Genomic DNA, 15,542 nt, shown 5'->3' on the forward strand with positions numbered 1-15,542 from the left:
GGCTGTTTGCAGGACACTGCTCAGTGCAAAATGGGTTTGTCTACAAAACAGATTTACTATGCTTCACAGTATATCCAGTGAAGCGCTTTGAGACGTCCTACCAATGTGAAAGGCGCTGTACCAAGTGTAAAGAGTACTTATTAGGTTCAAAGGCCGGACCTGGAAATAAATGGAGGAGGGGGAGAGACGGAGGGGTAGAGGGAAAGAGTTACAGAGAATTAGGGGCAAGGAACGCCACTGATGGTGGCAAGGATAGGGTGGGTGTCACATGTCTCCATGTGAGCCACTTAATCTAATCCCACTCTCCACATCACATCCCCACCCCCACACTCTTTGATATTCGTCCTCCTTCCAAGCATCTATCTAATTCCCTCTCAAAATTATTTACAGACTATGCCTTGACAACAGTGGGGATCTGCAGTACTCCAGGAAATTGCTGATGACAGCATAGCTCATTGACAGCACCTGGAAGGGCTGATCAGTCACTGAAGGTAGGGATAATTCCTACTCAGCTCCTGTTAGCTCTGCAAGCCAAATCACTAATGGGTCTTAACTGGACAAGCAGGGGAAAGCTTGCCATACAGGGCTCTCAATAACAAGCTTCACAGTTTTAGCTGGTTAGTCTCCAGCAGTTACTCTAAAGTACACTCTGGTGTCCTCAACCCTTGGTTCTTGCAAACCTTCGCTTAAATACTCTCTGGAATTAGGTAAGCAGAGTGCGTCCCTCTGGGGAGAGAGAGAGAATGCAAATTCCATTCCAGACAGGGAAATTTCCACGTGTAGATGGCATACATAAATGAAACTTTCAGTCTGGTTTGGCTCTTAAGCATAGTGATGCTTAAGCAAAACACCTGGCTGACCTAAAAAAATTACTGTATACCACAGGGTCAGTTAGAATCACAGTGGCCATGACTGGGCCCCCTGCACAGCTTCTCACTGATGGTCCAATCGTGCCTTTTAAGGCTTTGGCTTGCAGGGTTAACAGGAGGCAGGTGGGATGAATCCTTGCTCCCAGTGACTAATCTGCCCCTCTAATTCCTGCTGATGAGCCAGGCTGGCTGGTCTGTCGCTAACAGTGTGAGGGAGTGCTGTGGACCACCAGCCTGGCTCAGACTGTGGAGACCACCAGAGAGGGTTGATTTGATTCCAATATCCCATTGCCTGGCACATTTTTTTGCAGAAAAGAGATCATGTTTACCTCCCTGCACACCTCACCCACCCACCATCCACCTTTTCCAAGGAGAATAGTCACTGGTTCATGATATACTGACATGTCTGCTCAGAGGGCTCTGGCCAGCTCCATGTTTCTTGCCCAGCCTGCCTCACCATTGGTGGTCGAGCCTTCAGCCTCTCTGCCCCCACCGTCTGGAACTCCATCCCACATCCCTTCACCCTACCCTCGCCTCCTTCAGGGTCCGTCTTAAAACCCTCCTCTTCAACCGCGCATTCAGTCATCCTCCTATCCCTACCCACCCTGCCCTTCCCCCCTTTCTGATCCCAAACCCCAGCTCGGGTCTAAATCCCTGACTGCTCAGTGCCTTGGGACATCCTCCCGACGCGAAAGGCGCTGTACAAATGTAATTTGTTGTTGTAGTTGGTTATTGGGCAAAGAAATACAAGATCCCACTGCACAGGGAAGTAAGTTTTGCTCACCTCTTCCACATAGACTGACTGCAGTGAGTTAGTCTCTGCAGTGCAACAGTAACAATCAAGGAATGGAAGGACAATGCCTGCTCTCCCATTTGGGGAATTCACTCCAGCGTACTATTTTAAGTGAAGCTGTGGCTGTTTTCAATCACCAGAGAGGAATATATTGCAAAGTAGCACCGACCACATGTGAAAATTACAAAGCAAACGTGGAAAGACGTTCGTCTCAGTGATACTAATAGCGCCCAAGAAATGGCACCCAATGGGCTGTGGACCAAATTAAATTATTGCATTGTCGGAGGAGTCGTCCTTCAGATGAGACATTAAACTGACTCATAGTCAAGAGAGCTAATGGCTGAGCCAGACTGGCATGCACTCCCTTGCCTGGTTCTGTGCTGTGCTGTGCTGTATCCCTCTATGTAACTCATTCTTCTTGCCAATTAATAGTAATATTTGAGTTTTATCGCACTTTATTACATCTCAAAGCGCTCCACAGGATATAATGTGAAGTGGTGAGATTGTATGTATTTTATGGGCGCAGCCAATTTGCACACAGCAGTGTCCCAAAATCAGCCATGGAGTTTTATCAAGAGAAACTCCCCTCTCTTTTCCAATGGTGCCATGGAATCTATAGCATCCAGTTGAACAGGCAGACAGGACCTCGGTTTAACATCTCATCCGAAGGGCAGGTTTAAATTAAATCACGCTCAACAGAGCTCAGAGCATTTTAAAATGCTCTGCCATCCCTTGCTTGTTTACAGGTTCAGATCCCATTAAGTGGATATTACTCAAAAGGATTGATACGCAAGCTGACATTTTCATTTCACTACCAGAAACATTGTGAAATAATAACGTTTGAGAAACACAAGGAAGACAAGCAAAACTTTGAATTTAATGTCCAGTTTACATTACCTAAGTCAGTATCCATCCATCCATTCATCATTCTATCCATTAAAACAAAGAAATTCACTTATGCTATATTGCACACAACACTGGGTTCTCTCTGTATTTCTGGACTTTATATTCTTGTTAACTGCTTTTTGTATGTCAGGCAAGGCAGTTTACTTTTTTTCGGAGGAATATCTATTCTATTCTGTCTCAGGCCTCTCAACTTGTCCCCTCTCTATGTCCTCAAGCAACCAATGACTCTTTCACCCACAAAGAGAGAGAACAAAATGCAGAACGTTATAAATAAATAATCCTTACATTTGATTTAGAGCCTTTCACATTGGAGGGACGTCTCAAAGTGCTCCACGGGATATTACTGTAAAGTGCAATCACTGTATTTTGTAGGTGAATGCGACAGCCGACTTGCACACAGCCATGTCCTACAAATAGCTATGAAGTGAATGACTGATTTTATTTGGGAAATACTTGCCAGGACACCAGAAGAAATCTCCATTATCTTTTTGAAGGATTTATTCTACCTGAAATACAAACAGATGTCTCATCCAAAGGGCAGCACATCCGAAAACTCAGCGCTCCCCCAGCATTGCACTGGAGTGTCAGCCGAGACTATACGACTTCAAAGTCCCAATGTGGGTGTTTGAATCCACATCCTTCTGAATCAGAGGCACAATGCTACCAACCGAGCCAGGCTGACACGCTTTGGTCAGTGAGGACACGAACGAAATGCATACGGAAGATCCTTCTCCAATGTTGGGCTTGGGTACATATGTATGAACAGTGAAATCCAAGACCAAGTTTGGATCTTGTCAGTGCTTCTTGTTTGTGACCTATGATCATATTTCACCCCAGACATCTCTACTGATTCTATTTTGGCACAGTGGTCTACATCAATCCAAATTCAGAGCACAGAAATTGTCCCATCAATTTCCAAGTACGCCTGAACTCCAAAACCCGAGATAGCCAGTATTGTCACAGCGCAATGAATGACAAGACGGACCATTTTCAACTCATGGTATTTCAACTCGATAAGTCACAAAATGCACAGATCTCTAAAAGGCCAGGTGTCCCATTGAGCTTGCTCTTTACACCCTACTGTACTCTGTCGATCTCAACAAACCTGTCCTTCAGATCAGATGTTAAACCAAGCTCCCACTTGCCTGACAGATGTCAAAGAGTAAACTGAAAGGATTGCTCTTTATAAACCAGACAGAATAGGCACAATGGGCCGAATGACCTTGTTCCGTATTGCAAACTTCTACAGTTCTATCTCTTGACACAATTTGAGAAGGGAAGGTAGTTCCTCCGGCTGTCCTGCTCAACAATGATCCAGATACATTTTGAGATGTTTTGAAGGCCCGAAGGACTATTAAACTGCAAGTTCTTTCTTTCCACACATCATGCAAACCCAGCACTATTTAAGAGCTTTTTCCTTCCAACTATCTCCTGGGGAAAGTACGACATAGATGATCAAGGAAAATTTCCAGACTAGTTTTACGCATGTAATTAACTGTCCAAAAACTAACCATGTGCCTTACCTCAACTGCCTACAGACAGAGTGTTTTTTTNGGTGTCAAAATTACATCAACAACAATTTGGATCTATATAGCACCTTTTCACATTGGGAAGATGCCTCAAAGTGATTCACACAGTTAAATATTAATCTTACATTATTTAATATCAATCTTAGTCCAAGAGGTTTATCCAAGCGAACAATATTTATCCAAGTGGTTTATCACATAATTCTAGCATCAATCAAACTACAGTTCTCTCTTTTGGAACTTTCAGCCTTAAGCCCATTTTCACAGTTTTCTGCAGTTCCTAAAGAGAAACAACTTAACTGAACTGAACAACTTTCCAAAATCTTGCAGTGATTTTAAGTCAATAGCCTTCAGACTAGACCAGAGAATTCTACTGCAGTCCTATGCTGGTGTCTTTAACTGCATTTCTAATTTCCAGGCCACAAGATTAAACTTCTAAAGCCTGCAGTCTTATATTAATAATAATATAATTGCATTTGATATAGCGCCGTATCGCAACTGGGTTCCTACTAACTGCTAGGTAAACAGAGGTGTGTGGAGTAAGGAAACTTGCCAAAGGTTTCACCCCGCCCAGGAATCGAACCCTGGTCCTCTCGCTTGCAAGGCAAGTGAGCTAACCACTATACTATGGGACTCCATGAGTTCTTAGCCTTAATGCCATGGCTATTGCAAAATTTAAGACTGCAGAATTTTCAAAAAGTTCTCAAATTCAGTCTCAAGTTAGAAGCCAGTTTTCTGCAATTCCCAAATAAACCCTGCGGAAAAACAGTTTCTGAGTTAACTGTAAATTAAGATTAGGTTCGATTTGTGGATTTCTGCTAGCACCATAAACCACAGCCCAAGTTTAGCTCTGTTGGTAGCCCTCCCGCCTCTGAGTCAAAAGATTTTGCGTTGTTGGGAGAGCACTGCATTGTCAGTGATGCTGCCCTTGAGATGAGCTACTGAGATCCTGTCTGTGTGTTCAGATGCGTGATAAAGATTATATGACACTATTCGAAAGGAGAAGTCAGTTTCTCCGGTGTCCTGGCCGACAATTCCCCCCCAAAATTGGTTACTCACTCCATGGCTACTTGGGACAATGCTGTCCACATTGCATGTTACAGTAAATTCCGTGAAGCGTTTTGAGATGTGATAAGGTTCTATATCAAATGCAAGGATTGATGTTATTAGTGCACTGCACCTGATGTGACTGTTACATCCTCTCTGCTGGGAACAAAATCTACAATACGGTTCCTAGCAATGTCAGTGGGGAGCTATCTTATATCATTGGGGAGCTATGTTTACATTGCCAGCTCTCATTGCTGGGGATTAATGGAAAACAAATTCTGTAGAGCTATGCAATACAATTCAATTACATTTATACAGAGTGTTTCACATTGAGAGGATGTCTCAAATCGCTGGATGGGCATCTGAGCTTGAGGGTGGGAGCTAAGCGGGGGAGTGGGGGGGGGGGGAAGATGACCAAAGCAAGGTCAAAGAGATGCATTTTGAGATGTAACTTGAACAACAACCACAACCTGCATTCATGTAGCACCTCCGAGCGCTTAACAGTGGTGGAGCTTGACACTGAGCTAAATAGAGGGGGCGGGAAACGTCTTCAGGTGTGATCTGAAAAAGGGGAAGGAGGAGGCAAGGCAAAGAGATGGAGGGAGAGAATTCCAAAGTTTTTGGGCGCAGTGGCTGCAAGCACAGCCGCCGATGGTGGAGCGGAGAGAAGGAGAAACAAGCAGTTGGCCGGAGCCAGTCGAGCGAAGCCGGCGGGAAGAAAAAAGCAGGTCGGAGAGGAGAGAGGTACTAGGGCATGGACCTGAGGAGGGATGGAGCAAGTTGGAAAGATACAAGAACCACCTGCATTTATGTTGGCGCCCTTCACATTGGATAGCATTTCAGAGCACTTCACAAAGACGGGGCGCTGGCGCTGAGCAGGGGGGAAGGTGGGGTTGGGGGGAGGAGGTGACTGCAGGCATCTGTAGCCATGGTGCCTACCTAAACCATAAGCGACTCTCCATTTAACACACAGAGTGCTGCCTGCTTCTGCCTGACTTTCAACCCAGAAAGGTGTCGGAATACTTATCGTCTTGGTGTCTTGAGAAGTCTCGAAGACGTCAAAGGCTTTATATCAAATGCAAGGACTATTCCTATTATTATTATCATCATCATCATCATCATCAATCATTGGAAAGAAAGAGCTATCCTCACTATGGCATCTGATCAAGTCAAAATGCCTGGAAGTGTTCCACAAGCAATTTCTGTGAAGTGCAGTACCCTTATTTTTTTGTACAACTTTTTGAGATGTTCTGCTATGGTGAAAGGTGCTTTATAAGTGCAAATTGTTGAGGGGAGGGAAGGGTACTGTAGATAAACTCTGCAGCCCAGTTGTACCAACTGGTTCCACAAATACAAATGAGATGAATTGGAGTCCTGTAGCTCAGTGGTTAGAGCACTCGCTTTGCAAGTGAGAGACCTGAGTTCAATTCCAGGCAGAGGGCGAAACCTTGGGCAAGTTTCCTTACTCCACACAGAGCCTAATAATAATCCCTCCAAAAAACCAAAAACAATAATTAAATTGGTCATTTTCAATCTATGACTGTTTGTGGGACATTGCTGTGCGCAATTGGCTGCCGCGTTCGCCCACAAATATACAGTTAATTCACTTTACAGCGTGTTCTGTGAAGCGCTTTGGGACGTCCTCCTGACGTGAAAAGCGCTATATCAAATGCAAGGATTATTATTATTATTATGAATGGCTAATCTGTCTCGAGGGTCGCAGAAACCGATTGAATAATGTCACAGGCTCTTTAACGTACACTTGAAGGGGACTCAGTTGACTGAATAATAATAATGATCCTTGCCTTTGATATAGAGCCCTATCATGTCATTGAGGCATCTCAAAGTGCTTCACAAATCTACAATAATGTGGATTGACTCTGTATTTTGTGGGCGAAACATGGCCAGCAATGTCCAACAAAACAGCCATGGAGTGAGTGACCAAGTTTATTTGGGAATTGTTGGCCAGGACAGCGGGAGAGAAAAATTCCCTTCTCTTTTCGAATACTGCCGTGGCATCGTTAACATCCATCTGAACAGACTGATGGGATCTCATCCCATGGACGGCACTTCCGAGAATGCAACACCCCCTCAACACTGCATTGGAGTGTCAGCTTAGACCAGATGACTCTAAGTCCCAGGGTGGGGCTTGACTCAGAGGCGAGAGCGCTATCACTGAGCCAGGCTGACACACTTGTTATTTAAAGAATGGCAGCTCTTACTATGGCCTCATGTCCTGACGTGGGGCTTGAAGTGAATGGTTAGACAGCGGGGCTGTTACAGCAAAGGAAAACTTTACAAAGTTACTTCCTCACTGGGTTCCAAGCCGTGGTACTGTAGTGCAACACACACAACGTTCCCAAGTGCTCTCAGTGGGATTTGCCAAAATTAATTTGCCAAAATTAGCGCCAACATTAACTCTAAAGGCAAAACCTTAGGCAAGTTTCCTTACTCCACACGACCCTGTTTACCTAGCAGATAAGTAGAAACCCGGTTGTTAGTCAATTGACACTTCACTTTCCTGGAGTAATAATCCCTCCCCCCAAAATTTGGTCACTCAATCCACGACTGTTGGTGGGACACTGTTGCACACAATCGGCTGCCATGTTTCGCCCACAAAATATACAGTCAATTCACTTTACAGTATAATCTGTGAAGCGCTTTGAGATGTCTCAATGACATGATAAGGCGCTGTATCAAATGCAAGGATTATTATCATAAAGAGCTTGGGTCGAGTTGCCAAACAGGATTCTATTTACCAAATGCAGTGTATAAAACTGGGCCAGAAATAGAGTCCAACTAATGCTACACCAAGTCAAGCACACAAATAATAACAATAATAGTCCTTGCATTTGATATAGAGTCTTTCGTGTCAGAAGGTTGTCTCATAGCGCTTCACAGGATACACTGTACAATGCAGTGGCTTTGTATTTTACAAGCAAACACAGCAGCCAATTTTGCGCACAGTGGTGTCTCACAACGAACCATTAAGTGAGTGACCAATTCTATCTGGGGGGGATTGTTGGCCAGGACACCAGGAGAGAGAAACTCTCTTCTATTTCTGAACAGCGCCTTGGGATCTTTAACGTCCACCTGAACAGGCAGATGGGGCCTTGGTTTCACACGTCATCTGAAGGACGACACTTCAGACAATGCAGCACATTCCCCTAGCATTGCTTTGGAACATCAACCTAGACTACGTGGGTTCAACGTCCCCGATGTGGGGGTTTGTACCCACAACCTTCAGACTGAGTGTCAAGCGTGACTCCGAACTGCGCCAGCCTAAACGCCCTCCCCATCGCCTCCCCCACACATTTCCCGAAAGGCTTCCAAACCAGCTTATTAAGCAAACTGCCTCAGGACACAATGCAATGAAATCCCTCTCATCAACCTTGCAGCACTGATGGGTTAAAGAAAGAAAAAAAAGGCTAATTGCAGTGAGTGTTTCGCCCTGGATCGGGTTGGAGTCCCACTCAACGCCTCTTTGATACCTTTTCCTTACCAGCCTGACCTCGCTTACCTACAGTGCAGGGGGTAAAAGGGCAGGTGGGAAGTGATATTCCAGTGAGCGGACTCGGCCTCTCCAGACAGACCGACAGACAGACTGACCCCCCACCCCCTCCCCCCACAAACCCGGTTAATTTTGTACCTTTTGCTTTTTGCACTGAATTTGTGTGTTTAAATGGATGATGAAACAAGTGCACAGGGTTGGGGGAGGGGAGCTCTGAAGATGCTATTTCTATTTATCGTTATATAGATAAAGTAAGCTGTTTATTGTGACGCATACATACACAGAGGGTGTGAGTCAAGAACAATACAGGATTTCTGAAGAAAACCTTTACGTGTCAACAATACAGGAAGCCACAGATATCTCAGTGATATTTGAGACGTCTCAACGACGTGATAAGGTGCTATATCAAATCCAAGGATTATTATTATTTATTATTATTTATCTCCATCCTCCAAACAAGCAATAGTGTATGTCAAACCCAGGTATGAATGCAATTTCTTTCATGACAACGTGCCAGAATTTTTACTTGATTTTGCTTAAACAAAAAGCACTCTTGCATATTGCAACCTCTTTGCTAAGGTGTGGAAGTCGAAAGCTCTCCTACCTCTCTCTCTCTCTCTCTCACACACACCCACATACTCTCTCTTAAATCCGAAAAGGATTGGAAAGCAAGAGGGGGAGGGGAGGTGAATAAAATCCCATTTTTCTTGACTATTTCTGCCTCTTGTCATACAGTCTAATCATTGATATTAGGTTAAACAAGTGCAATGCAAGGAATGGAGACAGACCTTGTTAACACGATTCTATACAGTGTGTTCCCTGCAGCCTTATACAAATAGATAATAATATAGAGAGAGAATATACCAGATCATATAAAATAGCTTGCAGTATTGCCTTTGCCCCAAGTGAGGGAGAGAATCAAATGATTTATTCAGGACCAGCCTGGCAGTGGACCTGTCTATTGGGGTAGGGGTTGGAGAGAGAGAATGATGGAGAGGGAAATACACACAGATACACACACGCGTTTATGTCAGAGTTCAACCCAGGATCACCCCAACAGCCCCCACTTACCCCCCCAACCTCTCTACTTACTATTTCTCTGGGTTCCTGAGCCAAGATGGCGAATGTAGATAGGCGATCACACAAACATCTTGTATGGGATGCATCGGTGAGCACAGTTTTACATCCCAGTGTGGTCCAGGCTCCAACAGAGTCGTTCCTGCCAAAGGAATACATTGGTTTGACAGCCAGTTAGACAGGGAGGAGAGAGAGAGAGAGAGAAAAGGAGAGATGGAGAGAGAGGTACAGATGGAGAGGGTGATGGAGGGGATGGCAAGAGAAGGGAGAGACATTGGGGGTGGGTGGGAGGATGGAGAGGGGATAGGGAGAGAGAGAGGGAGGGGGGGATAGAGGGGATGACAGGAGAAGGGTGAGGGAGAGGGGAATAGAGAGGGGGGAGAGAGGGGGAGAGAAGGAAGGATAGAGGGGGTGACAAGAGAAGGGAGAGGGAGATAGAGAGGGGGGAGAGGGAGGGAGGGAGGGGATAACAAGGGGGAATGTGGAAAGAGAAAGAAAGAGAGAGAAATAAAAAGAATGCAGTTTTAACAAATTGCTAAGTGGGGAATTCAGAGCAGATATGACAACCATCCACACACACACACACACACACACACACACAGAGACACACACACAGACACACACACACAGGCACACACAGAGACACAGACACACACACACACACACACACAGACACACACACACAGGCACACACAGAGACACAGACACACACACACACACAGACACACAGATCTACAGACCCACCACCTTAAATACAACTGAAGCCACATTTGCATGAACATATTAACAGTTCACATTAAGAGGAAACAATAATATTACCTGCAATCCTTTCATGATGTGTGCATTTAAAATAACCCACAGGCACTCCCAGAGCTTTCCTGTTGATGGATTGCACCCCTACCTCCCTCCCTCTCTCTCTCTCTCTCTGCACTGTTAATTTTAATGTGGGTAGGGGGTGGGGGGTGGGGGGGGGAGATAAACTGTATTGTTTTTTTCTCTCTCTCTCTTCTCCCTCCTCTCTCTTTCGCTCTCTCTGTCGCTTCTAGATCTCACGATCTATGTAATTCAGAGCCTGTAACCTTCCTGAGGGAGATCTCACCGAAAGGGGCAGGATCAGATGGTTGGTACAGGAGGGAGGGAGGGAGGGAGGGAGGGATGGAGAGAGAGATCTTTACTGCATGAGTACTTTAGAGGAGGAGGAGGAGAGAGAGGAGGGAGGGGAAGGGGAGGAGGGATTATTACAGGAATATACAAACGTACAAGTGCATCAGCCCCACACACATACACACACACACACACACAGGTTATAAAAGCATCCAGGAAAAGAGAGAGAGAGGGAGGGAGGGAGAGAGAGAGAGAGAGATGGAGAAGGGTGATGGATGGATGGATGGAGAGCAGCCAATGCTAGAGATGTGTGATACAACGATATATAAAGTCCTCTCTCTCTCTCTCTCTATAAATATATATAAATATATAGATATAGATGCATTAAAAGCCAAACTGTCATCCACCAGTTCCACCCTCTCCCCCTTTAACTCTCCTCTCTCTACTATTAGGTTATAAACAAGTGCAATGAAAGGTTTGGAGGCAAACTGTTATCACATTTCTATCTCCTCCCACACCCCTCTCTTTCTCCCCCTCTCTCTATATTTCTCCCTCCACTCTATTCTCTCTCCTCCCCTATCTCTCTCTAGGCTCCCTCTCACTTTCTCCCCTCTCTGTGTATCTCTCTCTCCCCTTTCTATCTCTATCTCAATCTCAATCACTCTCTCCCCCCCCCCCCCCTCTCTTACTATCTCCCTCTCTTTTACTCTTTGCCTCTCTCCCTCTATCTTTCACTCTCTCATTCTCTCTCTCTCTTTATCCCCCCTTCACCCCCCCTCTACCTCAATCACTCTCTCCCCCTTTCTATCCATCTCTCTCCCCCTCTCTCATCAGTTGTCTATTTCACATGGTTTAAAGGGTAAAGTGACCCACCACAAGAAACAATCCGCAGGGAGCAACCAAAATAAATCAAACTCTCTCTCTCTCACACACACAGAAAGAAAAAAAAACACTTGTACATTTTCCTTTCATTTCCTCAGAAAGCCTCCCACCCACCAACCTTCCACAACACAACACACACTTAACATTTCACTCAGACCCCCCACCCCCCACACATCCCATGTTTTACGTTTATAATTATAATAATCCTTGTGTTTGATATAGAGTCTTATCATGTCGTTGAGATGTCTCGAAGCTCCTCACAGAATATACTCTAAAGTGGAGTGACGGTACATTTTGTGGGTGAAAAACGACAGCTAATTGCGCACAGCATCGTCCCGCACGCAGTCGTGGATTGTGTGACCACATTTATTTTTGGAGGGTTTATTTCCTCAAAAATATTCAGGTGATGTATTGGTGATCAGGAAATCCAATAAAAAAAGGAGCAAAGCAAAGAATATTCCATTCCCCCCCCCCCCCTTCCACCACCGCCCCACTTCACCTCCGCTGGAGAAACTATCGATTTTATTGGAAACAATAAAGGTTTTCTTACATCCACTTAGAGGGGCGGAATGTAGTTAAAACTGTACTCTGGAGTCCCGTAGCAAAGTGGTTAGCGCACTCGACTCACAGGCGAGAGGACCCAGGTTCAGTTCCCAGGCAGGGTGAAACCTTAGGCAAGTTTCCTTACTCCACACACCTCTGTTTACCTCTGGCGTAAGTTGGAACCCAGTTGTTAGTCAATTGGCAGATCGTTTTCCGGAGGAGAGGGCAATAATCATATGGTCACTCAATCTTCGACTGCTTTTGGGACACTGCTGTGTGCAATTGGCTGCCGTGTTTCGCCCACAAAATATACTGTCAATTCACTTTATCGTATATTCTGTGAAGCGCTTTGAGACATCTCGATGACGTGATAAGGCGCTATATCAAATGCAAGGTTTATTAAAACGAGCCTTGTACCGAGGCTCAGTCACGATGGATCTCAGATCATACACTGAGCAACCTCGTTTGTTAGGTATATTTTATTCCCCTGCTCAGTTGCACACTGCAACTCTTCCAAAAACTCTTTACTATTTAAAGCGATGTCAAAGGTGCTCAGGATAAAACAATGCCAGCAGCATTTTACTCCAGTTACTGAACTTCCCTCCAAAAACTGGAGTGCATTTGATCCACTGCCCAATGCACAGTGTAGCCAGCCTCCTTCGGAGGTGATGTGTGTATTTTTAGACTGAAAACGCCTTTCATAGTGTTACCATTATAATAATCTTAGCACTTGATATAAAGGCTTATATCAGGTCTGCAATTAACTGTGAATTTTGTGGGTGAAACACAGCAGCCAATTCTGAAAACCATTGAGAACAAAACCAAACTGTTACAGATGAAAAGATGAGCACTGCTTCATATAATAATACTGTAATAATAATCCATGTATTTGCATGCATCTACAAACCCCTTCTCACCCTACACTTCACTGCCTGCCCACTCCACAACCCGCCACCTCCCCGTAGCTGGCTCTGGCCTCCTACTTGTCCCTCGTCCCCTCCTCTCCACCATCGGCAGTCATGCTTTCAGCCACTCTGCCCCCAAACTTTAGAACTCTCTCCCCCAATCCCTCTGCCTTGCCCCCTGCCTCCCCATCTTCAGATCACACTTGAAAACCTTCCTCTTCGACCATGCTAGCAGTCACGTCCTCTCTACTCCAGTCTCAGGGTTAGGCTCCACCACTGTTAAGGGCTCCGAGTCGCTGCCCCGGGTGAAGGACGCTATATAAATGCAAATTGGTGCAGTTGTTGATTCACCTAAGAACCCATTGTTTGTTATCTTTGAGATATCCTCCTGACACCTTTCACATCAGGAGAATATCTCAAGCTCTTCCTGGTACTTGTGTCCACCTGGTTCAGTTGGTAGCACTTCCGCCTCTGAGACAGAAGGTTGTGGGTTCAAGTCCCACTTATATACAGTTATTATACTTCACACTCTATCCTGTGAAGTGCTTTGAGACATCCTCCTCATGTGAAAGGTTCAATATCTAATGCAAGGATTATTATGACTATTTTGTAGGTGAACACGGCAGCCAATTTGCAGTTGCATGACTCAAACAGCCACGGAGCGAGTGACCAATTTTTATTTGGGGGATTGTTGGCCAGAACCCCGGGAGAAAGTCCTTTTTGCTTTTTGAATAGTGTCATGGGATCTTAAACATCCACCTGAACAGGCAGACGGGATCTCGTTTTTCACGTCTCATTCGAAGGATGGCATCGCCATCAATGCAACACCCCCCCAGCACTGCATGAGAGTGTCAGCTTAGTACTGACGTGGGGGCCTGAACCCACAACCTTCTGACTCAGAGGCGAGAAGTCTCCCAACTGAGCCAGAATGACAAATACAGGAAGGAGAAGCGACAGTCTCATGTGCTTTTACGCGTTACTCTCATTTTTAATGTGCTTTAAAAAGCAATGTGCCGGTAAAATTGATGACAGATATCCCGAACGCTCAAGGCAAGTGTAACAAAATGAGTGATGCACATGTTATTTCATGAGTGTGGTCCTACATTATAATCTGTGATGCACACAAGGTCCTCGTTATACACTGAAGACTGGTGTATTCATTTTTCAGGGAAACTCTCTATTCCTGTCAGTGGAGGTGATTACCACTGACTGAATCTTGTAAATCTTATTCCTTCCTGCCATGTGATTCACCACTGGATAGGCAGAGTCAGTGAGCAGAACGGCAGCAATTTTTACCACAGGATTGGTTTGAGTGAAGACCCCCTTCCCTTAGCCCACATTATCTCGTCTCTCCAGAACACCCTCCGCACCTTCCTCCCATCATGGGCTCAAGCCATTACTTAAATGAATCCTCAATCACCCTTCCTCGCATTCCTGCTTCAATCGTTAATTACAAATATTGATTAGTAATTAGTTAATTCGTAATAATAACAATCCCTCAAAAAAATTGGTCACTCAATTCACAACTGTTTGTGGGTCACTGCTGTGTGCAATTGGCTGCTGCGTTTCGCCCACAAATATACAGTCACTTCACTTTGCAATATATTCTGTCTCAACGACAGGATAAGGCACTACGTCAACAACAAGATTCCATTTATAGAGCGCCTTTCACGTCGGGAGGACACCCCAAGGCGCTGATGCAAGGATTATCATGTGGAGTCCTGTAGCTCAGTGGTTAGAGCACTCGCTTTGCAAGCGAGACACCTGAGTTCAATTCCAGGCAGAGGGCGAAACCTTGGGCAAGTTTCCTTACTCCACACAGAGCCTAATAATAATCCCTCCAAAACCCCAAACAATAATAAATTGGTCATTTTCAATCCACGACTGTTTGTGGGGCACTGCTCTACGTAATTGGCTGCCTCGTTTCGCCCACAAATATACGGTCAATTCACTTTACAGCATATTCTATGAAGCGCTTTGAGACGTCTAGAAGACGTGAAAAGCGCTACATCAATTGCAAGGATTATTATTATTATATTATTATTACTCTCTGGTTACTAAAATCCTAATCATTTGAGCATTTGGTACAGCATTTTTCATGTCGAGAGGACATCTCAAAGCGCTTCAAAGGATATACTATTGCGTAGCATAAGTGTTGTCCATCACCAAATGGTCCCATTGGCTCACAGTAATGATTAGACAAGCAAATATTAATAAGAAATATAATGATAATAATGATGCTTGCATTGATATAGTGCCGTTAACATCAACAGGAAGTTTCAAGGTGCTTCACAGGATTTATTGTAAAGTGTAGTGACTGTGCATTTTATAGGTGGACGCAGCAGTCAAATCCTGCACACTGCTGCTTCAGCTTCCATC

At 44.9% G+C, this 15,542-nt stretch overlaps 1 protein-coding gene across 1 annotated transcript in view; it reads right to left on the reverse strand.

The window, feature by feature from the left end:
• Nucleotides 1-4,308: 4,308 nt before the first annotated feature.
• The window catches only part of LOC103185612 (adhesion G protein-coupled receptor B3-like), a 231,373-nt gene continuing 220,139 nt past the window's right edge, over nt 4,309-15,542 (reverse strand). The window contains exons 18-19 of the mRNA XM_042332747.1: nt 9,745-9,871; nt 4,309-4,374 (exon numbers count right to left, since the gene is read on the reverse strand). Of these exons, the coding sequence (XP_042188681.1) occupies nt 4,309-4,374; nt 9,745-9,871 (193 nt within the window). The remainder of the gene's footprint in view (nt 4,375-9,744; nt 9,872-15,542) is intronic.

This window comes from Callorhinchus milii, unplaced genomic scaffold (assembly GCF_018977255.1).
Source record: "Callorhinchus milii isolate IMCB2004 unplaced genomic scaffold, IMCB_Cmil_1.0 Scaffold3, whole genome shotgun sequence".
NCBI lineage: Eukaryota > Metazoa > Chordata > Chondrichthyes > Chimaeriformes > Callorhinchidae > Callorhinchus > Callorhinchus milii.